This window comes from Neofelis nebulosa, chromosome 8 (assembly GCF_028018385.1).
Source record: "Neofelis nebulosa isolate mNeoNeb1 chromosome 8, mNeoNeb1.pri, whole genome shotgun sequence".
Classification (NCBI taxonomy): Eukaryota; Metazoa; Chordata; class Mammalia; order Carnivora; family Felidae; genus Neofelis; species Neofelis nebulosa.
In genome coordinates this window covers 524,851-552,827 of record NC_080789.1, presented here as the reverse complement: position 1 = coordinate 552,827, position 27,977 = coordinate 524,851, and the positions used below count along the sequence as shown (strand labels likewise).

At 62.8% G+C, this 27,977-nt stretch overlaps 1 protein-coding gene across 3 annotated transcripts; it reads right to left on the bottom strand.

Annotated features, from left to right (window-relative positions):
• Positions 1 to 199: 199 nt before the first annotated feature.
• SBF1 (SET binding factor 1) lies at positions 200 to 27,839 on the bottom strand. 3 transcript variants are annotated; one of them, XM_058740892.1, is made up of 42 exons: positions 27,618 to 27,834; positions 27,132 to 27,220; positions 21,279 to 21,364; positions 20,800 to 20,937; positions 20,407 to 20,565; positions 20,211 to 20,321; positions 19,509 to 19,614; positions 19,262 to 19,394; positions 19,077 to 19,185; positions 18,869 to 18,982; positions 18,678 to 18,755; positions 18,141 to 18,254; positions 17,935 to 18,063; positions 17,753 to 17,851; positions 17,443 to 17,647; positions 17,251 to 17,363; positions 15,793 to 15,942; positions 15,409 to 15,477; positions 15,155 to 15,313; positions 14,812 to 15,077; positions 14,550 to 14,722; positions 14,394 to 14,467; positions 14,122 to 14,317; positions 13,750 to 13,877; positions 13,081 to 13,259; positions 12,830 to 12,966; positions 12,506 to 12,713; positions 12,142 to 12,338; positions 11,879 to 12,016; positions 8,765 to 8,842; positions 8,267 to 8,448; positions 8,010 to 8,189; positions 7,636 to 7,737; positions 7,370 to 7,555; positions 7,167 to 7,293; positions 6,950 to 7,080; positions 6,649 to 6,879; positions 2,059 to 2,166; positions 1,759 to 1,970; positions 986 to 1,073; positions 750 to 881; positions 200 to 662 (listed from the first exon to the last, which is right to left on the bottom strand). In XM_058740892.1, the coding sequence occupies exons 1-42, from the start codon at positions 27,725 to 27,727 to the stop codon at positions 564 to 566; spliced, it is 5,823 nt and encodes a 1,940-aa protein (XP_058596875.1). In that variant the 5' UTR covers positions 27,728 to 27,834; the 3' UTR covers positions 200 to 563. The 3 variants fall into 3 exon arrangements, with proteins under 3 accessions (XP_058596875.1, XP_058596873.1, XP_058596874.1); XM_058740890.1 differs by lacking the exon at positions 27,132 to 27,220 and having other exon boundaries at positions 27,618 to 27,839; XM_058740891.1 differs by lacking the exons at positions 8,765 to 8,842; positions 27,132 to 27,220 and having other exon boundaries at positions 27,618 to 27,839.
• Positions 27,840 to 27,977: the final 138 nt, after the last annotated feature.

The following is a 27,977-nucleotide window of genomic DNA, read 5'->3' as shown; positions in this document are numbered from 1 at the left end:
TCTTCCGCTGTGCCAGCCCCAAGGCCACCCCTGAGGGTGACTGGGCACCAAGCTAGGCCCTGATGAAGCTGCCTCCACCCCCAGGGCCATGGATTCCCTAGCAGCAGAACCCGGCCCCCACACAGTGGCCCTGGGTCCTGGACCGAGTGGGTGGCGGGTGGCGGTGCTCTGGGCAGGGCGAGGACACACAGGCATGTGGTGTTGTTAGTTCTCTCTTTATAGACTCTGGTTCTAGGAACAGGGTGCCTGCGGTTGGCCAGCTGGGACCAGCACGCTGACGGGCAGGGGGGCTGGGCAGGAGCGGTCTATTTACAGGCCCGCCGCAAGGGCTGTACCATGGCCGCCTCCCGGCCGGCGCTCACCCATAACTCCAAAATAAGTTAGAGCTGGCCAGGTGGGCGGGGGCGGGCAGGGGGCGGGAGCTGGCAGGGACTGTACACATAAGTTTGGGGGCGGGACCTCAATACTGTCGAGGGTGGGGGCTGTAAACATGGCCGGGGGGCCCTGCCCACCCCTAGTGGTCTCTAACGACTGGACGCAGAGCAGCCGGGGCAGAGCTGGGCTCAGGCATCTGACAGGCAGCTCTGGATCTGGTCCACCCACTGCTGGGCTGAGGGCACGTCCTGGGCACAGAAGTTGTAAACGCGACGCGTCGTCTTCACCTGGGGATGGCGGGTTGCTGACTCCACAGTCCCACCCCCACAGAGCACCCCGCCCCCCGCCATCCCTGGGCCCTGGCCACAGCTCACGTCAAAGAAGGCTTTCTCGTCCACGGTCTTGGGGGCCCCCATGGTAGGAGTGCCAGGAGCCACTGCTTCCACTTCGGCCAGATCGATGACACCCTTGCACTCCGTATCCACACGGTGGTCATAGTAGCGGAGCTGAGGGGTGGGGTGGGGAGAGCAGGAAGTCAGGGCACAGCCCCTCCCTCTCCCGAACTGCTAACCTCTTTCCGCCCCCCCCCTCCAGCCCACCGACCACTCACCTGGTGCTTGGTCTTGTCCAGAACGAACCAGCGGGCCTTCCAGGGCTTCATGAAGGCCCCCTTCTTGTACAGGGTACCCTCGTAGGACCTGAATTCACAGCAGAACCAGGGACTGGCTGGCCATCAGGGCCTGGACAAGCCCAGACACTAGCAGTTCCCACCCCAACCCTCAAACCAGACCAGCCCCAGAAGCAAGACCAAGGCTCCTGCCCCCAAAGAGCCCCAAGGCTGGCCTGGCCAGGAAGGCCACGAAGCAGCCTTGGGTTTGTTCCTAGTAAGGAGATGGAAAAGCAGCCCCCCACCCCTCACCTCTGGCATGACCGACACCAGAGAGGGTCCCGCATCAGGACCTCAGAGCAGCAGTCCCACATGTAGCAGGTAGGTCTGGGGAGGTAACTGTAGCAACAGGGCCCCCCTCTCCAGGCCTGGAAAGTAGGATGCGGTCTGCCAGGCCCCAACCTCACCCGGTACCTTGCCTACCCTCACAGGTGCCCCGCAGCCGCTGCCCCTCTGCTCCTCTGCAGCCGCCATGGCTCAGCTGTGCTCACTGACTGGTTCTATGGCCCAAACCCCTTCTAAGCCCTCCCACTTTTCCCTAGCAACTGTCAGCTTGTGCTCGGCCACTGTTACGGCGCCCCCCACAGATCCACCTAAGAAAGGGCTACAGTTCCCCAGGGGCACCCACCCCCAATCTGAGAGCAGCTGTCCAGCACCCAGAGCCCCCAGCGCAGAGGACCCCACGCTGACGCGGGAGGTGGGAGGTGTGCTCACACCTGTTCTCACTCTCAGCTGTCTGGAACTGGCTGTACAAGGTGCTGGTGCTGCGGCGGGCGGCCTGCCGGGAGCCGGATGCTGTTGAGCCGCTGCTCTGGTCGCTGTCCAGGCTGAGGCTCAGAGTGGAGCCCACAGGCCCCTCCTGCAGGTACACACCTAGCGAGCGGCGGTGGTGGGGCACGCTGGACACCAGCAGGGAGCTGGGGGTGCCCTGGGGGCAGGAAGAGGGCCTGTGTCAGGGCCGGTGGCCTCCACTTGTCCTGACAGCAAGCTCACCCTGGCCACCCACACCCACTCACACGTCCATCTGGCCGGCCTTCCAGGCGCTGTGCAGCCTTCACCCGGTCCCAGGTGTCCTTCCAGCGCTCAGGGGGTCGCCCCAGCTCTGTCTCCAGCCGCTGTAGCTCCTGGGGGAGAGTTGGAGAACTAAAATTATTCAGAAGAAAATATCCAGACTGGGGGGCGCCTGGGTGGCTCAGTCGGTTGAGTGTCTGACTTCAGCCCGGGTCATGATCTCGCTGTCCGTGAGTTCGAGCCCTGCGTCGGGCTGTGTGCTGACCGCTCAGAGCCTGGAGCCTGTTTCAGATTCTGTGTCTCCCTCTCTCCCTGCCCCTCCCCCCACTCATGCTCTGTCTCTGTCAATAATAAACAAACGTTAAAAAAAAAATCAAAAAACAATATCCAGACTGAAACATGAAAAGACATAATCATGGAAAACAGGAAAGTGAAGTGACAAACTGGAGCACTAAGTGGGTTAAGGGTAGGGGGATGGGCAAAAACCATGATTTGGGTGCACCTGGGTGGCTCAGTCGGTTGAGCATCCAACTCCTGATTTCGAATCAGGTCATGATCTCATGGTTCATAAATTCAAGCCCCACGGCGGGCTCTGTGCAGACAGTATGGAGCCTGCTTGGGATCCAACCCTACCCCCCCCCCCCCCCAATCAATCTCTCTCTCAAAAATAAACATTTAAAAAAAATAAAGATTAAGAAAACAGTTATTTGGAGACAACAAAAGCTATTTCTGCAAAACTAGCAAGAGGCAACAAGCAACATAATAACCAAGCACTACAAACCCCAAACGAGATAAGCTGCACACACACACACACACACACACACACTCCTGGATATTAGAGAAAAATGGCTAAAAAGCAAAAAGAAAATCCCAAAACCAGCCAGAAAAAAAAAAAAAAAAGCTATGTTCTCTTCAAAAGAGCAAGAATGTCATTGCCAGGTGACAACATTTTCAGCCACGACACAGTGACTCAGTCCTTGGCTAATCCTCCTGCCATGAGCAGCTACAGAACTGGACAAGAACAGGAAGTCGTTTACAGATGTTGGACAGTCAGCAGTGTAGCACTGAAACCCTGGGATGGGACCACACCAGGGAGCCCTATAATCTTCTAGCTCTTTGCCTGGCCAGAATGCCAGGAGGTGGAGCCCAAGGAGAGCACTGCGTCCTGAGTTAAGGAGGCAGAGATGTGGGGCTTGGGGATGCTGACACACATGGGTCTACAGGGTGGCATGTGAGAGGGGAAGGAGCGGCACACAGAGCAGGAACCCTAGAAATCCAGAGGCCTCCTGGAGCCTTTGGCCAAAGTAAACTGTCAGGTGCCAGGCAAGATGTCACAAGGCCTGGCAGAGAGCAGCTATAGGAAGCTGTGAGCTAAATCCAAACTCTGGAGGTTACACAACCTGCAGGAAGATGCCGGGGATTCCCAACAGCCAGAGTGGACACCCTCGCTGAAGATCCCAAACCTTTAACTGAAACCCTGGAGAGGCCATGTCTGAGTCGGCCTCCTCTAACTCTAGGAGGAGAGCTTCTCTGGAACTGCCCTAATAAAGCCGAAGAACAACCCTTGAAAAAAAGATCTAAGTGACCCACAAGTTCATTAACTGAATGCAAGAATAAAACTCAAGACGCTTTAAAGGAAGACCACATAATCCTGATCCTCAACAATGCAGAATCCCCAATTACAAAAAACTTACAAAAAAAATTATTAGACAAAAAAGCCGGAAAATGAGGTCCATAGTTAGGTGAAAAGTTGAAAGAAACAGACCCAGAAAAGAAACAGGTACTGGAATTACCACGTAAGAAATTCAAAACAGTTGTTATAAATATGTTTAAGATGTATAGTAAAAGATGGACACAATGGTTGAGCAGACGAGAATCTCTACAGGGAATAGAAACTATATTTAAAAAAAGAAGCAAATAGAAATTCTGGGGCTGAAAATATCTAAAATGAAAAATTCATTAGGTGAATATTAAATGTAAGTAGATACTAAACGTTAGAAGAGAGCACTGAACTTGAAGGTAGGGTTGTGGAAATCATTCAAAATGAATAGCAAAGACAAAAAAAATCAGAGGGAAAAAACAAAACACAGCTTCAGGGGCCAATGGGACAATCAAGTCCCAGAGGAAAGGAGGGAGACATGGTGCAGAAAAAACTTTTTAAAGAAATAATAGCCTTGAGGCACCTGGGTGGCTGAGGCGTCTGACTTTGGCTCAGGTCATGATCTCCGCAGTTCGCGGGTTCGAGCCCCGCGTCGGGCTCTGTGCTGACAGCTCGGAGCCTGGAGCCTGCTTCGGATTCTGTGTCTCCCTCTCTGTCTGACCCTCCCCTGCTCACGCTGTCTCTGTCTCTCCCTCTCTCTCAAAAATAAACATTTAAAAAAAAAAAAAATAGCCTAAAATGCATTAAATTTGATGAAAACTATCACCCCACACAGATCTAAAAAGCTGAAAGAGCTCCAAGCAGGATGAACAGAAAAACCCCAAATGAGGGGCTCCCAGCTGGCTCAGGCAGAGCAGCACACAACTCGATCTGGGGGTTGTGAGTTTGAGGCCCGTGCTGGACGTAGAGATAAATAAAGAAAACTTCGTAAAAAAATAAGGACACAACAGGCCCAGAGCCAAAACCCATTTTGCTTCTCCGAGCTCTCTGCTAGGCTGGGCTGCCACTTGCCGCAGATCTGGCCTCAGCTTCTCGATGTCTCTCTCCCTTCTTTGGCCAAAAGCGCACTAAGTTGTCTCCAAGGTCAAAGCGTCCGGCAGACAATGGCAAGGCAGAGCCAGCAGAAATGGACAGCTGGTTCCATGGCAAACGTGGTAATTCGGCGTCAGCTAGTGCAGCCGCTCTGCCGTGCGGGTGCATACGGCGACCAGACAGAGAGGGACGGAACCACAGGAATGGAGGGATCAGTAACTGTCCCAGCTGGCAGGATACTGGATTGTTGCAGAACCAACCTGTAAACGATGCCAAGCAAAAGCACTGTGCACCTATTAAAATACGGCGTGACTGAGGAAATAAAGTACATTGGAGACTTTCAAAACAGAGACACAACACAGACGTTTCCAGGTAAACAGAAGTTGAGGGAACTATCACCGGCAGACCTGCGTCGCCAGAAATGCCCGAAGTTCTTTGGGCTGAAGAGAAATGAAACCAGGTCAGATCGACACTGGAAATAGCAAATACAGAAGGCTTTTTCCTCATTTTCTAATTTTTTTCAAAACAAAGTTGACTACATAAAACACAGTATGCACCATGTGCTTCCATCATATGTAGAAGAAAAACACGTGAGGACAGAAGGGGGTGAGCGGGCGGCACTCCTGTATGTCCCGTGTAGAAGGTGGCACAGCCAACCCAAGACAGACTGTACCTGCGGACGCTGACGGCCACGAAAACGAACACAGGGAGGTACAGCTCAAAAGCGGAGCACAGGAGGTGGCCGAATACTGTAAAATGATCAATTGTTACGAGGGAAAAAACAGCAGGAGTTCAAGCCCCGCATTAGGTGTGGAGATTACTTTAAAAAAAAAAAAAAAAAAAAAAGAAGAAGTTAGGCCTCAACCCAACCATGTCAATAGCTGTGTAAAGATACTAAAAATTTCAATAAACCGTCAGATTGGATAAAAATAACACTGCATGCTGAGTACATGACACTGAGCTTAAACATTAAGACACAGACCAGTCAGAATTAAAAGTATAGACGATGACAGGCCACACAACGCTGGTTGTAAGGAAGCTAAGCAGGATTCGCATCAGGTTCCAAGACCACGAGTGTCGCCAGAGATAAAGAGGGTCTCTTCTGCTCTCTGTGCTTGTGGGTCGCCTCTGTCCACTAAACCATGACCCTGTGTTCCCGCAAACCCCAGGGGACAGGTGCCTTTAGGCCAGGCCGGGTGCTGGATTGACATACGTTACTTTGTTCACACCTCACCGTCTCCCCGACGGCCAGGAGTCGACGTCCTCTTCCCAGAATGAAACCAGCTCCAAAGTGCTTAGGTAACCCTCCCACCCCCCCTGCCCAGAGCTACACAGCCAGTGGACGGGAACGGAATGCAGATCCTGTGTCCTGGGTGTGAGGCCCGCCACGGAGCACTCTGGCAGCTGGATGCCACCCGCTGTCACAACTCAGGCCTCACACCCACAGCCCCACAGCCTATCTCACAGGGCTCTCTTCCCTCTCCCAGGGCGCCTCTGCCCTGGGGGGGATCCTGACTCCTGAGGCCCAACAGCAGAGAACAGCAGAGGGAAGGCGAGAGAGACCCTAAACGTCAACCCCAAGCTTCCAGGCCCACAGGGCCAGAGAGAAGCCAAAAGAACTGCTCGCGCTGGGGTGCGTGGGGCAGGCTGGGCCTGGGTTGTGGCCAACAGCCAGGTGCACCCAGGGAACAGGCGCAGCAGTCTGAGGGAGGGCAGGAACGGTCCCTGGGAAAACCCGTGGTCCCTGAGGGTCGACTGCACAGGTGATCAGAGACAGCGCCTGGGCCCAGAGCAAAGAAGCTGTGCCCTAAGACCCAGGAGTCCCGGACAATGGCCACTGGACATCAGTGCCTGCAAACACGACCCGGTGTGGGGTGAGGGGAGGGCAGGGGGCTGCACACACCTCCAGGAGGCGCGAGATGGCATCTGGCTGGGCTCGGGGGCGGCTGTCGTAGCAGGGCCACACTACACGACGCCTGCTCTGCGGGGCTCCCCCATCGGGCCGCTCTTCTTCTGGGGGCTCAGGGGGCCCCTGGGCCAGCTCCCAGTCATAGGGTGGGCCCTCGGCCAGCGTCTCCTCGGTGTAGAAGTCCCACACCTTCAGGTTGGACACGTTGCTGTAGGGCCGCAGGACCTGGGGGTGGGTCCGGCGTGAGGAGCTGGGCTAGAAGGCGCCCACCCGCCCCTACCAGACGCCGGCTCACCTCTGTGTCCTCGGGCGCGTACATGTAGTTGTAGAACACAGGCGTCCTCTTGCTCAGCCGGTCCACGTACTCCCACACAGACCTGCACGCCTGCTGGCCCCTGCGCTCTCCCTTCTCCTCGTACAGCAGCCCTGCAGGGGCAGCGCTGAGCCCCGGCCGCCCACCAGGCCAGCCCCAGCCGCCCAGCCGCGCCCCGAGGCCCAGCCCTGCCCCATACCCAGCTCGATGCGCTCGTAGTCCGAATCGAGCAGAAAGGTCCTGAAGCGGCGGGACGCGTGGTGGTAGCCAAGGAACTTGAGGTAGAAGGGGCTGAACTCGAACTCCATGGGGAACTGCAGGTAGACCTGCATGAGGTGATGGGTCAGGGGTCAGGCGCCAGGGGCCGGCAGGCGTGGCGCCCACACACGGCCACCTGCTTACCTGGTGCACACAGTCCAGGAACTGCAGGAAGACGGGCGTGAGGCCGCTGCTCTGCCCAGCCAGGGTGTGGGCCCCGCGGTGGCTGAAGCGATGGCCGAACGACAGCCACTCCTTCTCCACCAGCAGGCGGAAGCCCTCCAGGGTGCGGTAGAAGGGATCTGACAGCAGCTGCACCAGAGACACCACCTGCCGGCACCGGCCTGCCTGTCAGGAGGGCGTCCGTCCGGGGGACCTGGTCCCGGCTGGCCCCGGCGCCCAGCACGCACCTGGGTGGTGATGTCCCAGCCGTCCTCCAGGCTCACCAGGACGGAGGAGCCCGAGTCGAGGAGCTCCACCACCAGCACCGAGACCTGCAGCAGCTTGTGGATCTGCACGGACGGGCGGCCCCTCAGCACCTCCCGAGGCCCACGCGCAGGCCTGAGAGACACTCCCTGTCCTGGAGGTGCCCAGCCCCTCGTGGCCTCCCTCCAGCAGACAGCACCACCACCCCAGTGGGACGTGTCCATCACCCCCTCCCAGGGCCCAACACCGTCAGAAGAGCAAGCCAAACCCCATCTGCCCTTGGCTCTGGATGAACAGGCACCCCCACGCCACCCCCACCCCCCCGACCCCGGCCACAGCGGGGGCAGGGCTCAAAGACCTGGGTCAACCACTCCGAGTCCTCCAGCGAGCGTAGGAAGGAGGCAGGGCCGGGCTCGGCGGCAGGGCAGCCGGGGACACATGCCTTCAGCAGCTTTTTGAAGCTGGCCTTCACCTGCCGTGCCTCAAACACCTCGATGGGCACCAGCTCCCACTGCTGCAAGGGATCTGGCCGCACGCCCTAAAGAAGGCCAGCTATGGTGAGATGCGCCCGGGGGCCTGTGCCCCTGCCTGGCCCTGTGCCTCCACCCCGGTCACCTTGAGCTGGGCTTTGTCCCCAATGATGTAGAGGGCTGCACGCTGAGGCCGCAGAAAGCCTGGGTCCGGGGGGGCCCCATTAGCCTGGGGAGGGGTCAGCATGTCTCTGCCTGCCAGCCGGGAGCCCACATCAACGCCGAGCCCGCCGCTGCGCCCACTGGCCCGGACACTGCCCCATTTACCTGTGCAAAGAAACCAGATGAGTGCCTGAGTGGGCCTGGAGCACCACTTAACCTGAGGCTGAGCTCCCCAGGCACGGCAGGGGAGGCCGACGGGACCCCAGATGGACCTGTGTTTGTGTTAGGGTCAAGTGCTGGGGTGGGACTCGGGGCCTCAGGCTGTTAGTGCCCTGGGCTGAGGAGGGCTGGGTTATGCTGATCGGTCACAGGGGCTGTTAGTGCCAGATGTGGGGGGACGTTAGTGCCCACGACTGCTCAGTCACACGGGGGTCATCAGTGCCAGGTGTGGGGGAGCCAGCCTGTGTGGCCAGTACGGTACCTCGGGGAGTGGTCCGTCTGGAGGCCGAGGCCGCCATGGGGTTGGACAGCGTGGTGACCCTGGCTCTGGGGCTGGGCACTGGGGGCACAGCAGAGAAAAGGCTCAGGCCTGACCCCAGGCCCGAGGGTGTGCCCAGCATGAAGGGCCTGTGGTCCGAAGGGACCAGCTAGAGGGCTGGGTTCCCACCAAGACCCCCGAGGGCCCCAGAGATAGCGAGGGCCGATGCCAAGGTCCTCTGAGCTCTCTTGGCCCTCAGGGACCGGCCAGGGAGCAGAGGGCCCAGTGGCAGGTAGGATCAGAAGAGAGGTGGGATCCCTGGGCTCTCCTTCCAGTGTCTTGTCCACAGTCCATCCCTGTACCCTCGGCCCCCACAGGCGCTGGCCAGAGCTGCTCACAACACACACCAGCAGGAGGAGCCCATAAAGCCCAGCCTAGAGAGGAGGAGGCCTGGAGCCTCGGAGCTCCCAGCCCAGAGCCATGGAGGCCAGTTCATCCAAGGACAGAGGCAGGGCTGAGCCCCAGGGGCGGCGCATGCTCAGTAGTGCCGCCTGCCCGAGAGCCAGGCCCCAGGCTTATAGGCTGGGATGGCCCGGCCAGGGGGCACAGGGAGCCCAGATGAGGAAGCTCCACGGTGCCCTGGGCCCCAAAGCCTGCTCCCTGCCCCATTCCAGGCCGACCCACCTCCGCTGAGGGCAGCCGGGCACCATCCGTACCCACCATGGCAGTCGCCACAGACAAGCATGACACCAGCTGCCACACCACAGGCAGGAGGAATGGTGCTCGCAAGAAGGACGCAGGGTGTCCCTCGTGACACGGACACAGCCTGGACTGGAGCCCACAGACAGCTGAGGCTCTGCACGCCCCTGAGCAATGAGGGAGAGGACCCATTCTCTGAACTCAGGGGGACACCAGAAGGCAGCACCAGTGGGCTTTGGGGACAAAGATACCCAGGCAACATTAGGGGAAGACACAGGCACTGGGGACAAAGAATCGGGGGGAGGGTGCCACCTGTGGGTGCTACTCACAACGGCTGGAGAAGGCAGAAGGCAGGACAATGGTGAAACCATAAAACCTACTTGATGAAGGACTTTTGTGTTTAGAAAACCAAAAAGCACTTCAGCTACAGAGAGGCAAGTTCCCAGCACAGAAACAAGAGAGGGGCAAGGACTGCCCCTGGAGAACGGTGGACACCAAGGCTGACCCTCCCTGTAAGTGACTACAAGGGCACCCTGGCCACCCCTGTTCCAGGCCCGCTTGGCCCCAGGGCCCAGCAAGTGGTCACAACAGACGTCGCTGGAGGGCAAAACACCCTGTAGTGGGAGCCAAGACCACACAGGGACGGAGGCTGGTGCTCAGATGACGAAGGCAGTGCTGTGCAGAGCGATGCTGCGCGGGGACCCTCCTCAGGCCTCGACAGGGAGAGGCGAAGGCCCTCGTGTGTTCTGGAGACCCTCTTGCCACAGGAAGGGGTGGGAGGGCCACTGTGAGGCCCCGTGGAGTGGGCACAGCAGGAAGAATCAGCAGGATGTGTACACCCACGGGTGGTGCCGCCAGCCCCCAAAACCCACCCGTGCACCCCAGTGCATCTGGAGTTGGGGCAACAGCAGAGAAGAATGCAGAGGAGCATGAGAATAGGGATGGGGGGGGTTAGGCAGGCGTGCCAACAAGTGACCCCGGCGTGACATCGGCACCAACCCGCACGTGTGTCATCTACCACCTCTCAACACACGACAGCCAGGACGGCTCCAGGTGTGGCATCAAACCAGGCATGGCAACCAGGCCTCCCAGGTGGACACCGTCAGCACATCTGCTGAGGGCCAGGCCAGCACAGGGAGCCTCACGGATCCAGGGCCAGGCCCCAAGCACAGACACTCAGCCTGGTCTGGACAGTGATGGCTGGAGTCCTGGGTCCAAGGACTGACCCTCAAGGAGCCCCAGTGTCTATCAGCCAGACCGAGAGGGTGAGGCAGACCGGGCCACGGCATCCGTAGGGATCCAGGCAGAAGGACGGGGGAGATGGGCTCATGGGACCAGTCGGGGTGAGACAGGGCAAGGAGACAGGGGCAGCAGAGGATGGGGGCACACGGAGGAGACGGGATAGGGGAAAAGGGGGAAGGTCAGGTCAGACAGGGGTGATGGGCTGGAGGGGGCGGGGGAGAGATGAGGGGGAGGATGGGGTCAGGGAGGGGCAGGTGGGGTCAGCTAAGGGGCAAGCGGGATACCGAAGTGACTGCCGTGGAGCAAGGGCCCCGGAGGACGAGACCGCCTCTGTTCTGACACACCCTCCTCCCCTTACAGAATGGGGGCCACGTGCCCTCCAGGCCCCCATCAGTGTGCTCTCCCATCTGAAAGCCTCTTCTAGAACCCAGCACAAACATGACTCACCTCCCCAGCAAGGTCCCCGCTTGTCCCCAGGAGGTCAGACCAGCCCTCTCCAGGGGCCACAGACCCCATGAGCAGCAGCACGTGCTCTTGCATCACTGAGCATCTCTGGGGCCACCCCACACCGGTGCCCCGATGCCCAATGGTGAGAGGCAGGGTCCACTGGTAGTCCCCGAGCCCGTGCCCCAACCTCCCAGGCCTGGTGCCTCTGCTGCGCACTGTGACAGCAAGACCCTGCCACATAGGACAAAGGGCAGGCTGGGTCCTAAGGCCTGGATCCACCGGGGGGCAGTGAGTCCAGGGGGCGGATGTTGAGGGTGCCTATGGTGGGGACAGGGACAGGGAGACTAGCAGACAAGGCTCGAGGAGCCAGGACAGATAAGAAAGGTATAAAGCAGTCAGACAGCTTTGACAAAGGGTGGGCCAGAGTGACCGGGGGCGGGGGGGGGGGGGGGGGGGGGGCGGCGGGGTGGTGGTGGACAGGACAAATGAGGAGGAGGGACCAGACGGGGGTTTCAAGCGCGGTGTCCCGTGACCTGGAGACTCTGGAGGCAGGCCATGGGCAAGAAAGACACGGGGCTCGGCCAAGGCAGGAGAGAGGAGCGGTCCAAGTAGGGTCAGGACAGTCACCTGACCCCACGCCCCAAACACTCTGCCCCCTGGCCGGCCCACCTTTCATCAGTGCCACCACAAAATCTCCCGGAAGCCCTCCCACCTTCAGGCACCCCTCACCGTGGCTGCCCACGTGGGTGGAGGAGAAGCCGCTGAGGGTATTGCGCCCTGACGCGTCTGCGTAGCGGGGCATGGAGCTGACCACGGCCTGCAGGTACTTCTCCTGCTCTAAGCTGCCCGAGTCCGCCTGGGACTGGCCTGTGGGAAGAGGAGGAGGAGGAGGAGCTGGAGCCAGGCAGGGCGGGGCGGGGTGGAGGGCCCAGCCGCACGCGCAGCACGCACGCACGCACGCACGCACGCACGCACAGCGGGGGAGTGGATACCTGGAGAGGGCGCGTTCTGGGCCTTGAACAGGCCAACGACACCCTTGCCGTGCAGGCCCCCGGAGCGCAGCAGCACGGCCTTGGAGCGCCCGCTGCGCCAGCACACCACGGGGAACCGGTTCTGGCGGTAGCAGCGGGAGACTCGCTGCAGGGCGTTGTCCTGGACGCTCTGGGGGACGATCAGCAGCCCCGGGTAGCTGCGAGGAGTCAGACTTGTGAGGGTGGCAGGCCAGCCCTGGATGCTCGGCCAGGGGCCCCCAGTCCCACGGCCTCCTAGGGGCCACCCTGCCCGCGCCCTCTGCCTTCCGCCTCCACGTGCCTCTTCTGCACAGGAGCCACGCGTGGCTGCACGGCGCGTGCTCACCTGCGGCAGATGGCGTACATGCGGTTGACCGGGGAGATCCGGAAGGGCTCGGACTTGGCTCGGCTCAGGCTACTGCTCAGCGTGCCCAGCCCCAGACGCTGGTAGTCCCGGCAGCACGCCCGCTCCACCAGGCTGCTCATGGTCATGCGATCCGAGGGCTTCAGGGCCGAGGAAGGGGTCAGCGTGCTGGGCTCCAGCTCCTCCGACACTGGGGCGGGCCAGGCACACGGGGGAAGTCACCCACAGACCGCCCAGGCCCCAGCCCTCCGCGTCGGGGGGGAGGGGGTCTTCGCCCAGACCACCTGGGGCTTCCCGTGCTGCCACCTGAGATCTCGTCCTCCTGGTCATCAGGAGGTGGCTGGCCCCGCTGCTCCCAGCTCGGGGGGTTGTACTTCTTCCGAGTGACGTACTGCCGTCCGATGGTCCTCTTGGCATTCTTCACGAGGTTCCGGGACAGGGTTCTGGGGGGCGGGCGGGCACAGGGGTCAGCAGAGGTGAACGGAAGGGACAAGGGGACACGCCCACGGTGCTTCTGGGAGGGGCGGGTGCCCCGGCCTTGGGGCCCAGCTCCACACCTGAGGGAAGGGCCCTTGTCCTTGGTGGCGCGGGGCGGCCGGCCCGGCGTGTGGGCAGAGCCCAGGGTGAAGGCAAAGGTGCCCCTGATGTCTGGCGGGTACCGCAGCTTGTGCAGCTGCTTGCGGAAGAGCTCGGCGCTGTCGGACCCCACCTCCTCGTCGAAGGCCATCTTTAGCAGCTGCAACAGACAAAGGCCCTCAGAGGTCCGGGCGGCCTCCCCGGGAAGCCGTGCACGCCCCGAAGCCTGGCAGGGGCATCCTCCTGAGGGACAGCAGGACGTGCCTGAGGGACAGCAGGATGCGCAGGGGCCGCTTATTATGGTGTCTGCGGCCGCGAGGCTGAGGAACCTGGTCCTTCACCACGCGTGATGGTCATTTGCTTAGGTTTCGGTGGTGCGGGGCACACAGCGCACGTGCCAGACGCAGACTCGAGGGTCAGGGCCCCGCAGAACAAACAGAAGAGCCCCAAAGGCCAGCACGTCACACAGGCAGCCGGCACCGAGCCAAAGCACAGCAACTTGCGCATAGACACAGAAACCACAAACGCCACAGGAGACATCCGGCTCAGCGGCAGCTCCTAAGGACGAGCCTGAGGGCTTAGCTGCCTGCCACACAGTGAGAGCCACGCGCCAGGGGCCCCGCCCCCACCCCTCCCCAGTACCCCCGCACCTGGAATGTGCAGGAACGCAGCTGCAGCCCGTCCTGCAGGAGCTGGTCCACAGGGGTCTGCACGCTGATGCGCTTCTCCTTGGTCAGCGCGGCCACCGGGAAGGAGCGGACCACCACCTGTTCCCCGACTTATCACAGGCCGGGCAGTCAGGGGGAGGGGAGGGGATCACAGAATCTTGGGGTACCAGAACTATGGGGGGTCCCGGGCAGGTGGGAGAGGGGCAATGACCTATCTTGCGCAGGGACCCTGCACCCCTGAGAACGGGAAAGAGAGAGGCAGGAAAAGTCCTGTTCGCTCACCCCCCGGGCCCCGGGGGGGGAAGGGAGCGAGGGAAGGGAGGCCGGGGACAGACAAAGCGTCCAAAGGCTCACCCAGGGGGTCGGTGGGCATCCCCGTGAAGATGACCCGGTACGTGGTGAGGAAGACGGCGCCCTCGGCCGGGAGCAGAGCGGGACCTCCCCCGCTGCCCCCCGCACCCTCCTCACGCCCATCTGGCAGCAGGTAGACACGCAGGCCGTCCAGCACACACTCCTCGCCGGGCAGCAGGCGTGGCCGCAGCAGTTTGGGCTGCTCAGGGACAAGGGTGGCGCCTCAGGACACGGCCCAGGCCCCGGTGCCGCAGCCCTGCCCGGCCCCCACTCACCTTCTGGATGGGGGGCAGCCTCTTGCTCTCGCGGTGCACGGCCTCCAGGGTCTCAATGTGCATCTGGACGATGTCTGGGAGAGAGCGGTTTTCACGCCCTGGGCCCCCACGTCTGCCCGGCTGAGGGGAGTGTTCCCACACCCAGACCCCCCATACCTGGCACCATGACATGCAGCCCCTTGAGGTGGTCGCTGGTGACCCCACTCTCTGTGCAGACCTTGTCCACAAAGCGGTTGATGAAGCGGACCACGGCCCCGGCCACGTCGCAGGTCTCCGCGTCCTCAAAGCCGCTCTCCGTGTCGTAGCTCTCCGCCACGCTGCCCGCCATGCTAGGCCAGGGAGGGGGCGAGGTGGGCACAGGCCCACCCCACCGAGCCCCACCCACCCCCCTGCAAGGCCCGCGGAGCCCCGGCCGCACCTGTTGGTGACCAGGCTGTTGCTGGCACTCTCCAGGTCGCCCAGCCCCGCGCGCTCCCGCAGCAGGCGGCTCTTGCTGCTGTCCAGGGGCAGCAGCAGGTAGCTCATGCGGTTGGCGTAGTGGATGGCCTGGCTGAACACCGTGCTCTCCTCCTTCTGCACCAGCTCCTGCTGCTTCTCGCGGCTCAGGGTCGGCCACAGGCGCCGCTGCTCAGATGCCACGTCCAGGGCAGAGCGCTCATCCTCCCGTGCAGACGGCTCCCCACCCTGCCGCGGCACCCGCAGGTGAGCCAGGACCAGGCCGGGCTGGCCCTCACGCCCCAGGCCCAGGGGTCCCCGCGCACCTGCAGGTGGTCTCGGTCCTCGGCGGGCTCCAGGTAGAGGGCCCGGATGTGGGTCTGCACGTCCCCGTAGAACATGGCCTCCCAGAACTGCGGTGTGCTCCACACCACGTGCTCCTGCACGCAGCTGTATGCAAACTGGGTCACTCCCGGGCTCAGCTTCTGCAGGGGCCGGGGGGGGGGGGTGGGGGGGGTGGAAACATCAGGCACAGCAGGAGGGGCAGCGGAAGGACCCCCGGGGCTGCCCCGGCACTCACCCGGCAGAAGGCCGTGACCAGGGGCAGCAGGGCAGCCGCGATGCCGTGCTCGTCCAGGGAGGTACAGTCCTGCAAGAGCCGTGAGCCCGCTGGAACCACCCCCCCAACACCTACTGTGCCCCGACTGGCACTTCCGCCCAAGCAGCAACTCCTACCACTGTCCCCGGGCCGTCTGCGCCGGCTCCCTAGAGGCTGCCCAGGGGCTCGGGGCGGGAGACCCCCTCCCATAACGGTTCTCTCCCCCGGCCGCCATCCCCGCCGCAGACCAGGATCTCCCCAGCTGTCAACGTTGCCAAGAGAGATATCCTTACAGGTAGAATGGGGAGCCCTGCCTGGCCTGACCCTTATGGCCGTATGGCCAGCGGGGGCGAGGCCCGGCCTCACCTGCAGGCAGCAGTTCATCATTCGGACAACGAAGTCAAACTGCTGGTGGTCCAGGACCGCCCGGTTCTGTTGCACATGCAGGTGCAGCTCCTGGGTGAGGCAGCGGCGGGCCGCGCGCCCTTTCAGAGCCCTCAGCACAGCTGGAAGTAGCTGGGGACACGGGAGCATGGGGGTTGGGGGCACGAGCCTACGAGGGCACACGTCCAACCGTGCCCTGGAGGAAGGCGGGGGAGGCACAGGGCACAGAGTCCGGGAGGGGAGGGCAGTGGGCACCTGGAGGGCCAGGGCCCAGGCTCTAAGCCCAGAGGAGCTCTGGAAGCTGTCCAGGTCAGGTGTGTCCAGACTCCGGGAAGTTCCCTGCCCAGTAGAGACTAACACGTCAAGCAGACCCAGCCCTCCACACACACGCAAGCCCACAAAGATGGACACACCACGTGTTCACAAGCCAGTGTACAGATGTGCCAAGGAGGCCCCTTGGCCCTGAGCTCCAGCACGCACCGGCTGCCACATCTGTGGCCCCTCTGTCGGCCAGGCCTCAGTGTCCAAATAGCACAAGCCTGATACAGAGCTGGTGGCCGGCGCAGCATGAGGCAGGCCACAAAGGGTCACATTCTTGTTCTCTAATTATTTTTCTTTAAGTTTATTTTTGAGAGAGAGGGAGAAAGAGAGAGAGGGAGAGAGGGGAAGAGGGAGAGAGAAGGAGAGAGAGAGAGGGAGAGAGGGAGAGAGGGAGAGGGGGAGAGAGGGGGAGAGAGGGGGGGAGGGGGAGAGGGAGAGGGAGAGGGAGGGAGGGAGGGAGGAAGGGAGAGGGGGAGAGGGGGAGAGGGGGGGGAGACGGGGAGGGGGAGGGAGAGAGAGAGAGAGAGAGAGAGAGAGAGAGAGAGAGAGAGAGAGAGAACCCCAAGCAGGCTCCATGCTGTCAGCACAGAGACCAAGGCGGGACTCGATCCCATAAACCATGAGATCACGACCTGAGCTGAAATCAAGTTGGACGTTCAACCAACTGAGCCACCCGGGCGCCCCTTATTATTTTTCTTTGTAGAACAACTAGGGACCCCGTAGGCCCCTCACAGGAGACTGTGCCGCTGTGAACAAAAGACACATTCAAACTGGCTGTCACGAAACCCAAGGTGTTCACAAACACCACACAGGGCAGTTTTTACCAATTAAAAAAAAAAAAAAAAAAAGCCTCGTGTGGGCCTGCACTCTTTTCATGAAGGAGGAAGGAATCCAGCAGCAGAAACCTCTAGCGTGTTCTGACGTCTAAGAGATGAAAGGTCCGTCTTGCGAGCCGCCTCGGCAGGCTCTGTCCAGCCGCGCTAAGGAAGGAGCCTGAGACCCGGCGTCCCCCTGCCCCTCCTCCCCTTCTGCCCGCCCAGCCCCCGCCAGCTGCCAGCAGGTGGACTGACCCAGGCTCAGCGCTCTCCGCCGGGGCTCCCCGCCCCCAGCCGTCCTCACCTTCTTGGCCTCCAGCATCTTCCCCTCGAACACGTAGGAGATGCAGTTTCGAACCACCTCCAGCCGCCGTGCGCTGTTGCCGTGGAGCCCGCCGCTCCGCTCCAGTATGGCGGCTGGGGAGCAGAAGCCGCGTTCACCTCCGCCCTCGTGCCCACCCCGGGCCACGCTAGGGGCCCCCTCCCCATTACGCACTCATGGGGGGCCCCGAGGGCACAGTGGTCCTCCTTTCAGCCTTCACGGCCGGGGGTGCGCCCTGCATCTTGGCCGTGGCCTGGTCCACGATCCACTGCACCACGCCTTCATCCAGCCGGGGGAAGGGGCGGGGTGCCCGCCGCAGGTGGCTGGCCTCCCCCGGCTTCTGTACCTTGTGCATAGCCACGGCGGGATATGGGTTCTCCTGGGGGGACACAGGCAGGTGTGGGCAGGTGGCCTGACGCCAGGAGGCGCGATGACCTAGCTAGGCTGCCCCACCACCCCACCCGCCCCGTGCCACCCGCCATACATTCTTGTAAAGCTGCTCTGCCAGTTCTTTGACGTGACGCAGGACGCGCTGGGGGTGGTTCTCATCCGCGCGCATCCGTGCCACCTCATGAGCCACCAGCTGGGGGAGGAGGCAGGGTCAGGAAGGCCGGGCAAGGCAGGGAGTTGGTGGTGGGAGCTCCTCCCACCGGGGCAGGGGCACACCTCATCAAACAGGTCCGTAGGACGGTAAGGGACCCCACGCTCCGACACGAAGCCTGCAAAGGCCATGCCCTCCAGCACCTTCATCAGGAAGTCGTCCTCCAGCAGCCCTCGCTGGCCCAGGAAGGCTGCCTAGGGGCACAGCAGGGGGTCAGTCCCTCAGCACTGACTTCCTGCCTGCCTCCACCCCTCCCCCTCCCATGGCCCACCTTATGAAAGCGGATGACAGGCTCCGGGTGGATGCGGACCATGTGCAGACACCAACGATAGCCCTGTAGGAGCTGAGCAAAGAGCCGTAGAAAGACGGCACGCAGTTCCTTGTCCTGGGGCACAGGTGAGTGCGGGTGAGCTCTAGGCCGCGGGCCCACCCCAGCCCCAGCATGCGGCAGCCCTCCACCCACTCCAGGTTCCACCTCTGCGCACCAAACACACCTGTCCACGCTGTGCCCAGGCCTCCCAGGCACCTCTGCCCCCTCCTGCCCCTCCACCCTTCCTCCACACGAAGCCACAGCGACTCCTCTAAGACCCAGTGTCGACGGCCACTCCCGCACAGGCCCCTCGAGGACTCACACACACACACACACACACACGGCCCCCACCAGCGGCCCCCTGCCGCCGGCCCAGAAGGGGTGGCTGCACAGGGTGCTCGGGCGGCCCTGCCCGCTGGCCATCGGCGGCAGCAGACCTGAGGAGAGGCTGCAGGCTTGGCGTGGGCCCCCCCGCACTGGAGCCGCAGTGACCCCCACCTGCATCTTCAGGGAAGAAGCGTTGGCTGAGGGCGGTGGGAAGGCGAGGTCTGCCAGCTCCAGCTCCGGGTCCAGGACCTGCGGCGGCAGACGGGAGCGGGGTCCGCTGCACACCAGCCCCGGGCTCCGCGGTCCCCTTACTGCCAAGCGACCCCACCTCAGCTTCCCCGAAGCCACGGGTCCCGCCTCACCATGCTCAGCACGCTGTGTGTCTGGCTCTGCAGGGGCTCTGGCAGGGGTGGAACGTGCACACACTCGGGGACAGTCACCGTCCCTCCGTCGAGATCAGCGACGATCACGTCCAGCTGGGGACCAAAGGGAGCAAGCGAGCGGTCAGGGGCCCGGGGCCGGTCAGCAGGGCCGGGAACGGAGAGGCAGGCACAAGCCCACGGGCCTCACCAGCTCTTGGGTCTCTGCCTGGAAGGCCGCGTTGACCCCGATGATGAAGGGGGTGGGTGTGCTGAGCACCTCCAAGAGCTGTGCCGGCAGGATGGGCACGTAGGTGAAGCTGCAACAGACCAGGGCTCAGCCCGGGGGGCCCAGGGGGCGGGGCCGGGGAGGGGGCGAGGCGGCAGCAGAGGCACCTGTATCTGAGGGGGAACAGCAGCGCCAGGAGCCCCCGGCAGGCGTCCGAGAGGCGCTGGTAGCTCCGGGACAGGAAGAGCACCTTGTGCTCGGTGAGCGCGGCGCAGAACAAGGACAGCACGTTGGCGATGCCTGGAGAGAACACACAGGCGTGGAGGGCCGGCGCCGTCAGAACCCCGCCTCTGACTGCCAGCCCCCAGGGAGAGGACAGGCAGGGCTGTGCGGGCTGGGGACGCCCGGGCTCACCCAGCTGGCGGAAGAGCAGGGCCACGCTGCAGCGGCTGATGGGCAGCGAGTCGGCGAGCGGGGTCTGGATAACCTGCCGGTCACCAGCCCCCAAAGAGATGGTTCTCTGTGGAAAGAGAGGGGCCAGCACTCAGCTGCTCCGACCAGACCCGCGTCAGCCCGGAGCTCCTGACTGGGCTGAGGTGAGACCGGCCAGGACAGGCGGCATAATATGAGGGGAAGGTCGCGCCTGGCCCGGCGGCCTGAGCAGTGCTGCAGAGAAAACTCAGGGCCTCTGACCTGGGGCAGGGTGGGGCCTGGGTGGGCAGAAGAAACAAAGAATCCGTACCACTCCATCCTCAACAGAGTCCAGCTGCACAGGACAGACAGGCAGAGAAACACAGTTAGACGCACCCACACGTGGGGATACTGACCAGGGAGCAGAGAGATAAGCGGACATCCAGAGACAGGCACACCCAAGGAGCAAGAGGACACAGAAACTGACAGATGCCAGATGGGGAGCCAGGCAAGACACGGGACACACAGGCGAGCAGGCAGGGCCGAGAAGGGACGGCAGGTGACGGCAGCACCAAGACGCAGGACAGTGTCCATGCTGAGCCCAAGTGCCCAAGGACTCCAAGTGCCTACAGGCCGCATGCTCGTGGCCTGGGACACCTGAAGGGCCATGGCTCTGGGTGGACAGCAGCTGCCCCCAAGACCCACCTGTGAGCCCCCAGCCAGGGGGATGATGCATGTGAGCAGGTTCCCGATCACGTTCTCCAGGCCCACGTTCAGGCCCTCCACGTGGATGGTGTAAATGAGACCCAGGCTGTTCTGCAAGGACCACAGATTGGAGAATGGCGGCACATCCGGCGGGGGCGCCCCGTGTCCGGCCTCGAGCCCCGGGTGCTCGCCTCACCCTGAACACCTCCGCGTGGTCCAGTCGAGATACCAGCACCAGTGTCTTTGGTGCGAACAGCTGGCCAGGTGGGCCAGGCGTCACAGGGGAGAGTCGCACCGGGCCACCCTCGTCCGCCTCCTCCTCCCTCTCGGCGGTGTCCTCTGTGCACACCACTTCCTGTGGACAGAAGCCCCGTTTGCCCAGCTCTCAGGCAGGTCCCGCGAGCCCAGGGGAGGCAGGGGGAGGACACAAGTGACTCAGACGGGACCAGCCCTCTGGGAACTCCGGCTCCCGTGGGGTTGAGGCCCCAGGACCTGCCACACACAGGGAGACACAGCCTTGGACAGAGGCAGAGGGTGGTGGCCACAGCCGGAACCCCTTGCGGCTGTACCCCAGAGCCCCCAAGATGACCTGTGTGGGCTCCGCCGGCTCCCAGAAGGTCAGGCAGGCGCAGTAGTGCCGCTCAGAGTTGATGTCGGTGAGGACAGCAACAAAGAAGGTTGGTGGGTTCCTCTCAGGACACAGCTGCCACCCACTGGGCTGGCAAAACTGCAGGGAAGGGTGGGTAGGGGTCACCAGTGAGCTCGCCTCAGTGAGGGTCACCTCGCCCTTCCCCACAGAAGGAAGTCACGGCCCCTGGTCTCCCCGCGTGCACGGAGAACCTTGTGACGCAGGACGTGGTCTCTGCCATCACGAGGGAAGGACGACATGACACAATGTGGGCACCAGGTACCCTGCCAGCCAAGCCCAGGACCTCCCCCCTCCTCCCCCCGCAGCAGCTCAGACATCCCCTTATGCGTGGCGGGGGCTGGGCCCTGCGCAGGCTCCTCACGGTCCCGGGCAAAACCAGTGCCGGCCTGCCCACCCCCGTCTCAACACCCCCGACTCACCAGCTCGATGCCCTGGGGGAACGGGTTGTCTTCCCAGTCCTTCTCTGGGAAGCGCTGCAGGATCTGGCCCTGGCCTTCCCCACTCCCTGAGGACAGGAGCAGGCAGTCAGGGCACCCACCACCTCTCCTGCACGCCCACCAAGTCGGGGGCCTCGAGGGTCTCAGATGGACACATCCTCTACTACCCTGGCTTTCATCTGGCATCAGACCAGCCTCCACTCCCAGGCCTATCATTTCCCTAAAAATATCTTATGAGGGGAGGACCCCCAGGCGGCCACAGATGCCAGGGCTACCAGAGTGCACGGAGAGAACCCCCTGGCATGGGATGTGGAGTCCTGAAAGCCGTGGGCTGGGCCAGGCCAGGCACAGAAGCCCCTTCCCAACACGTCGATACCCCCAGCCGCCCACCAGCAGGTCAGCCCTCCATCGAGGGGAGAGCAGCTCTGGACGGTTCCACAGCCAACCACCAGCTTCGACACCTGGTCCCCAGGACTGCCCGCCCCCCACCCTGCTAGGTAGTGAGCGCCACGATGACAGTGGGCACCCACCTCACTGCCAGCTCTGGGCCCACTCAAGAAGGCACAGGGGTCTCACACCTGTTGTCTGAGCCGGAGGAGAGGATACCCAGGCCTGAACTGCCACTCACACCACTGCCTCCGAGACGGACAGGCCCAGCACAGGACCCAGAGAGGGGTGGCAGGAAGGATGGAGACCAGGTCTCAGGACACCCACTAACGGAGGGCCCTCCTGAGTGCTGGGGATCTAGCAACTTGCAGGGGTCTATCCCCTGCCTGTGCAGCCCTGGGTGCCCTGGGCCAGGGAGGAGGTCTGGGGGCAGGAGGCCCAGGTCTGCTTCCCCCTCTCTATGCCCTGGGCACAACTCCCAGCTCAAGTCTACACTGGTGGGGTCAGAGGCCCCCACCTCTTGTTCACCCCTGGAGAACCAAACCGAGAGGCATGATGAGGGCCGTGTCAGGGGGCCACTCACCTGAGATCCGTGGAGGAGGGACACAGGCCTCTGTTCTACCTCCCGCTCCCACCCAGCGCAGCAGCAGGGTAAAGCAGGCTAAGACAGAAGCCTCCCTACCTTCGTGTCCCACACGTGACACGCAGGTCCCCGCACAGACCGGCTTTAACACTACTGCCCACACTAGCAGAAGAGCGGGAGCAAACAGGGAAGGAGAGGGCACTCGCACGAAGCTTCTCTGAGGGCCTGCCCCCAGGCCCTGAGAGCCAAGGCGCACACCTCTGAGGGCCTGATGGACGCAGCCCCCCCTCTCCCACTGCCCCAGACCAGCCAGCCCAGCCCACCCTGAATGTGCACAGGAGCTACAGGCAGAGCCAGGGGCCTGGGCACCAGCCTGGACCCCTGGGCAGTGATGAGCAGACCCCAGGACCTTGACAGCAGAGGAGCTGGGCTACGATCTCTGGAGACCACCCACCCTCCAGATCACAGAGGCAATGCCAAGGAGGTCGGCAGCAGGCTGGTTGTTGTGGGGCTGGAGGTGGCGGTGGGGCGATGGAGGGCCGTGACTCTGACTCACAAAACCTCAGTTTCCTGCTCCCCTCCCCCTCCTGACACTCTGAAGAGAAGCGGCAGACAAGAGGAGGCAGGGAAGAGGGACAGGTGTGTCTGCTGGGCCATACCTATCACACAAAAGCACACATACACACACGTGGCCCACTGAGACAAAGCCCCTTGGGGTCCCTCCAGGCCCACTCCCAAGAGCCACCCTCAACAGGTCCATGCCAGCTCACGGCTTCTCTCTCCCCACCCACTCCCCCAAGGGCTCACTTGTGCGCAGCCCCAAATCACCATCTGGGCCCAGGCCTGGCTGGCACCCAGGGCTCACCCAGTTCTTGCCACGAGGCAGTGGGCGGAGGAAGGAAGAGGGGGTGTGTGCAGATGGGGACAGCAGCCTCTGCCCCACAGCCTCCATCCCAAGGCCAGGCAGCCTTTGGAGGGCTGCTGTCAGCAGCCTCGCCCCCCAGGGAAGCAGACAATGTAACTGGCCATTGTCCACCCCCCCACCCCCACCCCATTCATCCCGTGAAACATCAACTCCCACTTGCAGGGCTCTGCCCTCTGAAGAACCAACTGGAGGCTTTCCTCAAGCTGTCCCAAATGCCTATGCCAGCAAGCATCCCCCCACCCCCAGCTCCTTCTTTGCACCATCATGGTCCTAAACTTGCCCTTCGGGTCTCAGCCCAAAGAGTGCCCCCTCCTCCAGGAAGCTCTCTGCACCCTGCCTGAGCCTGGGGCCTAGAGTCGGACCCCCAGGACCTCCCTCCCTCCACTACACCGCCCCGTGATTCCTGATGCACCTGCTGGCTGGGCCAGATGGGAGCTCCATAAGCAAGAAACTACGTCCCTGTGTCCATGGCCACACCTGTACCTGGCACAGACCGCAGCCTAATTAGGGCTTGCTGAATACATACAGCCAGCTACACGGCCATCCCCCACGCCCAGGCCCACTCACACCCCACAAGCAAACAGGTTCCTGGGTCAGAAGTGCAGGGCAGCTTTCGGAGCCCCGGGGGCTCCGGGACAGGCAAGCCCTTCCTGGAAGGGCACATCGTGGAGAGGCCCTGACCCCTGTTCTCTCTGCAACCCTCCCTGCAACCCAGCCCACACCTCAGCTTTGTGCTATCAGGGGCCAGGCCCCAACTCGGCTGCTGGCGTGCACAGGAGGTGCGGGGGGGGGGGGGGGTACTTTGCCATGCCTCTCAGTGTCCCCCGCTCACTTGAGCCCTTGTGGCCATGGAGGTGACCTGCAGTGGCTGAGTTCCCTGCCCCACCAAGCTTCCTGCACCTCGGGATAGCAGGGAGGGCATCCCCTCAGCCCTCGGGGATAGAACTGATCCAACAAGCACCATCATGTGTCCCGGGGCGGGACTCTTCGGGGAGCCTCAGGAGGAAGGGCACCAAAGTCCCCTGAGACACAGATGGGGACAAGCACTTCCTCTTGCAACCATGTCCCCGCAGCCAGCCGTGTGGGGGCTGCAGGCCTGAACACAGGGCAAGAGAACACAGAGCACGCGTTCTGTCGTCCGCTGGCAGTGGCCGTCACCAGTGCCAGGCTCCGACGCCTGGAGGCCCGGCCCAGGCCAGCATGCGCTGTGAGCAGAGGCAAGGGAGGATGACAGCCTCCCCTGCTGCCCCGCCCGTCCCTCCACACACCGCAGCACACGCGGGTGGGTGGGACTGGCTCAGCTATAGGAAGAGGGTGAAGGAAGGACGGGACCTTCCCGCTGCTCCACCCACCCAACCCCAACACACAGGCCATCCCACCGGCCACAGCAACAGGATGTGCGAGGGGCTGAGGCTCTCCAGAGGTCCTCCCCAACCTCCCCCCAGGCAGACCAGACTGGCTCCCAGGGTGGGGGCTGGAAATCAGCTGAGGCCATTCCAAACAGCCCCAACCTGCTCCAGAGGGCAGGAACATGGGCGGAGAGAGTAGACGGGGCCCAGGAATGTGGCCCGCTCAGCACAGCCAGGACTGAAAGAGGCCAGGCCATGGGACAGAAGGTCTTCTTCTCAAATGCTGGGATGGGGTCAGGGAGAGGGCCACCAGGAGGGGTCCAGCCCCTCCTCCCCGGTAGACCAGCTGCCTGGTCAGATCAAGAGTGTCTTCTGCTCCCAAAGACACACCCCGGCGCCAGCCACGCTGTGTGAGATCAGCTGACCGCTCTCAGGGACCTCCGAGGCCAGAAGCTGGGCACGGACCATCTGTCTGGCCCCCACAGTGTCCCCAGAGCTGGGCCCAGGGTGCAGGTGCTAAACCCATGTCCTCAGTGAAGGAGCTCCGACTCACCAAGGGAGGGGTCTGCACTCTGAAAGTAGGGGTTCCGCCCAGCCCCCTCCCCATCCTCCTGCTTGCAGAGATCCACCAGGTGGTAACCATAAAACCAGATGCTCCCTCAGGCCGGACTCCTGCATCCAGGCCCCGCATCCACCAACTCCAAATGGGATGTCTGGATCCAGGCCAGGACAAGACAGCCACCACTTCTATCCTCGCCACTGAACCCAGGAGACCCTGCATCCCTGCCCTGATGTCCTAGGCCTGCCAGCACACAGGTTCCTATACCTCCAGCAGAAGTGCCCGCTGTGCCAATGCCTATGGGTGTGCACACACCTGCTGCTCATCATTAATAAGGCATCCATCATTTCCTGGAACTTCACACTTGTGTCCACCTCATGCTCGTGGAAGCCTGGGAGGTCTGTGTGACTCATTCCAACTCCAGATGAAAACACTGAGGTGCAGAGAGCTGGGAGACTGGCCTGAGGTCAAGGGCTACGAAGTGGCAAAGCAGGTGCCACTGACTCCCCCTCCCCCTCCCCCCCCCCCCCCCCCCCCAGCAGCACTCCTACCACCTGACTCTGCCCTCAGGTCTACAGCCAGGGTCCCAGGCCGTGGGCTGATTCTTCCCAGCGATGCACCAGTCCTGCCAACAGAGGCCCTGAGGCTGGTTGGCCAGCCAGCAACTGACCAGCTCCCGCACGGAAGGCAATGGTTAGGTAGCTCCATGGCCCCCACCCCTCCTGCAGTGGACAGCTCGGGAATCCCTCCTTCCTGACACTCAGGGTAAGCAGGAATTATGGGCTCCAGCTGTCTCCCCTGTCTTCATCAGAGACCGCAGGCGCCAGGGGCACCGAGTGTCACAGCCAGCTTGTCATGCCACCTCTCCCCTCCCTAATTCACCTGCCACCACCTGGCCTCTGTCCGCAGTATCTGCCTCCCCAGACCCTTCACACACCACTCTCGGCACTGTCAGTTTCCAAGCCCACTCTGTTCATGTAGCTCCTGCCCTGGCACCCAGCCCAGGGCCCCTCACACTGGGGCAGCCCCTCGGCCGGCTTTGTTTCCCTGGATCCCATGCACCCCTGTGCTCCAGCTGGCATGGCCTCCTCACTGCCCCCCACATGCACCTCGGAACAGACAGTTCTCTCTCTGTGGGCCTGTACAACACTGACAGCGAGCCTGACGCGTGCAGACTGGGAGATGAAGACAACTGGCTCTTGCCTGCAAAAACTCCCTCTCTGAAGGAAGACACGCTCACGACTGAGGGTGTCAGGGGATGCATCCTTGGACAGACAGGAGCAGAGAAGAGGAGCGAAGACTAAAAGAGCACTGAGGAAGGTCTGGAGTGTGAAGGGTCCAGCAGGTAGTCTCAGCAAGAAGCAGAGAAGAGAAAAGTCTGGGTCCTGGGTGATGACACTGGCAACTGGGCTGATGAGAAGCAGCACAGATTGGGGGGCTCAACCCCACCTTCAGTCTCAAGGGTAAGCCCCACTGACCACACAAGCCTCCCCTGATGACATGCACCGTCCCCTCGTTGGGATTTGAGCCCACAGCTTCATTCTGGGTTAGCCTCTGTGGGGGCTCAGACCAGGCGATCAGCCTCTCGCCTGACTCCCCTTATGAATGAAGGGAAGAGCAAGGAAACCTTGGTGGGCTGCTCGGAGGAAGAAATGAGATCATGCACACACAAAGGGCTGTGCAGGGCCTGGCACACGGAGCGCACTCCCCAAGCCACTGTCTCCATGGCTGTTGCTGATGTCATTGTCAGGCTCCGTTTTCTCCTACCCCCTTGGGCTGAAGGGCTCTCAGACACAGGCAGTGACCCTAGACATGGACCTCCTGGACATCGGCACCAGTCACCACAACGATCCCCCACCCAGGGCTTGGCTTGCAGACATGAGGACCGCAGGCCTTCTGCCAGGAATGCTCTTCTCTCTCTCCTCCTCACATCGCCTCCTGAAGTTCTCCCAGTTATGGCTCAAACACCACCTCTCCATGAAGTACTCCTTAAATCCCAGCGCTCTTCTGCATCCCACCAAGCCTCCCTGACCTGAGACATCCCACACGGGCGGGGCGGAGGCTTCAGACCAGAGGCACTGGGGGTCAGAGGAGGGGCTCGCAAGCGAAGGATCCGTGCCCCTGGAGGCAGAGCCACCCGGCGGTCGGCCAAGGCAGAAGGGGCCCATCCCACCCAACTGGGAGAGGGGAGGCCGAGCCGGCTCAGGGCCCTCCCACCTCCCCGGCCCACGCCAAAGCTCTGCCTGACCCGGTTCTGCCCTGAGTGCGGTGGGCAGGTTCGGCTCGCCGTGTCGCACTGCCCTGCTCTCCTCAGGGCGGCCGCTCCTCCCTGACCCCGGTCCCCAGCCTGGCAGGTGCCCCAGACGACCCTCGCGCTGGCGCGACGGCCGCGGCCCGCCCGCCTCGCATGTCCCCGCGACTGCTCCGGCGCACCTGTCCCGCCGCCCCGGCTGACCCTTCTCGGTCCCCAGGCTCCGGCCCTCCGCCGTCAGCCATCGGCCGCGGGCCCGGCACTCACCGCGCGGGTGCGGCCCGAACGCCACCAGAACGAAGTAGTCCGCGAGCCGCGCCATGGCGAGGGGCGCGGGCGGGCTCCGCGGCTCGGGGACGCGAGGGTGGCGCGCTCATGGCCCGGCCCCGGCCCTGGCCCGCGCTCCCCGGACACCCTGGGCCCGCTCCGCGGCGGCGGCCAGGGCTCCCGCCGCCATCTTCCCAGCCAGCCGGCCCGCCCGGCCGCGCCGTGCGCCTGCGCGGCCTCGCCCCGCCCCCCAGTCATGGGCGGGGCTCGTAACCACGGACTCCCATTGGCCCGGTCGGCGCGGGCTCGGTTCCCGGGGGCGGGACCCCGCCCAGCACCGCCCACACGGGGCCCGGGCAC

What these genes read in the sequence shown, in the direction of transcription:
- SBF1 (XM_058740892.1), bottom strand. Translation starts at nt 27,727, where the DNA reads ATGAGCGCGCCACCCTCGCGTCCCCGAGCCGCGGAGCCCGCCCGCGCC. An exon ending in AGGACCGAGACCACCTGCAG is followed by an intron (nt 15,078 to 15,154) that starts GTGCGCGGGGAC and finishes GTGCCGCGGCAG; the next exon opens with GGTGGGGAGCCGTCTGCACG. An exon ending in CACCCACGTGGGCAGCCACG is followed by an intron (nt 8,843 to 11,878) that starts GTGAGGGGTGCC and finishes CTGTGCCCCCAG; the next exon opens with TGCCCAGCCCCAGAGCCAGG.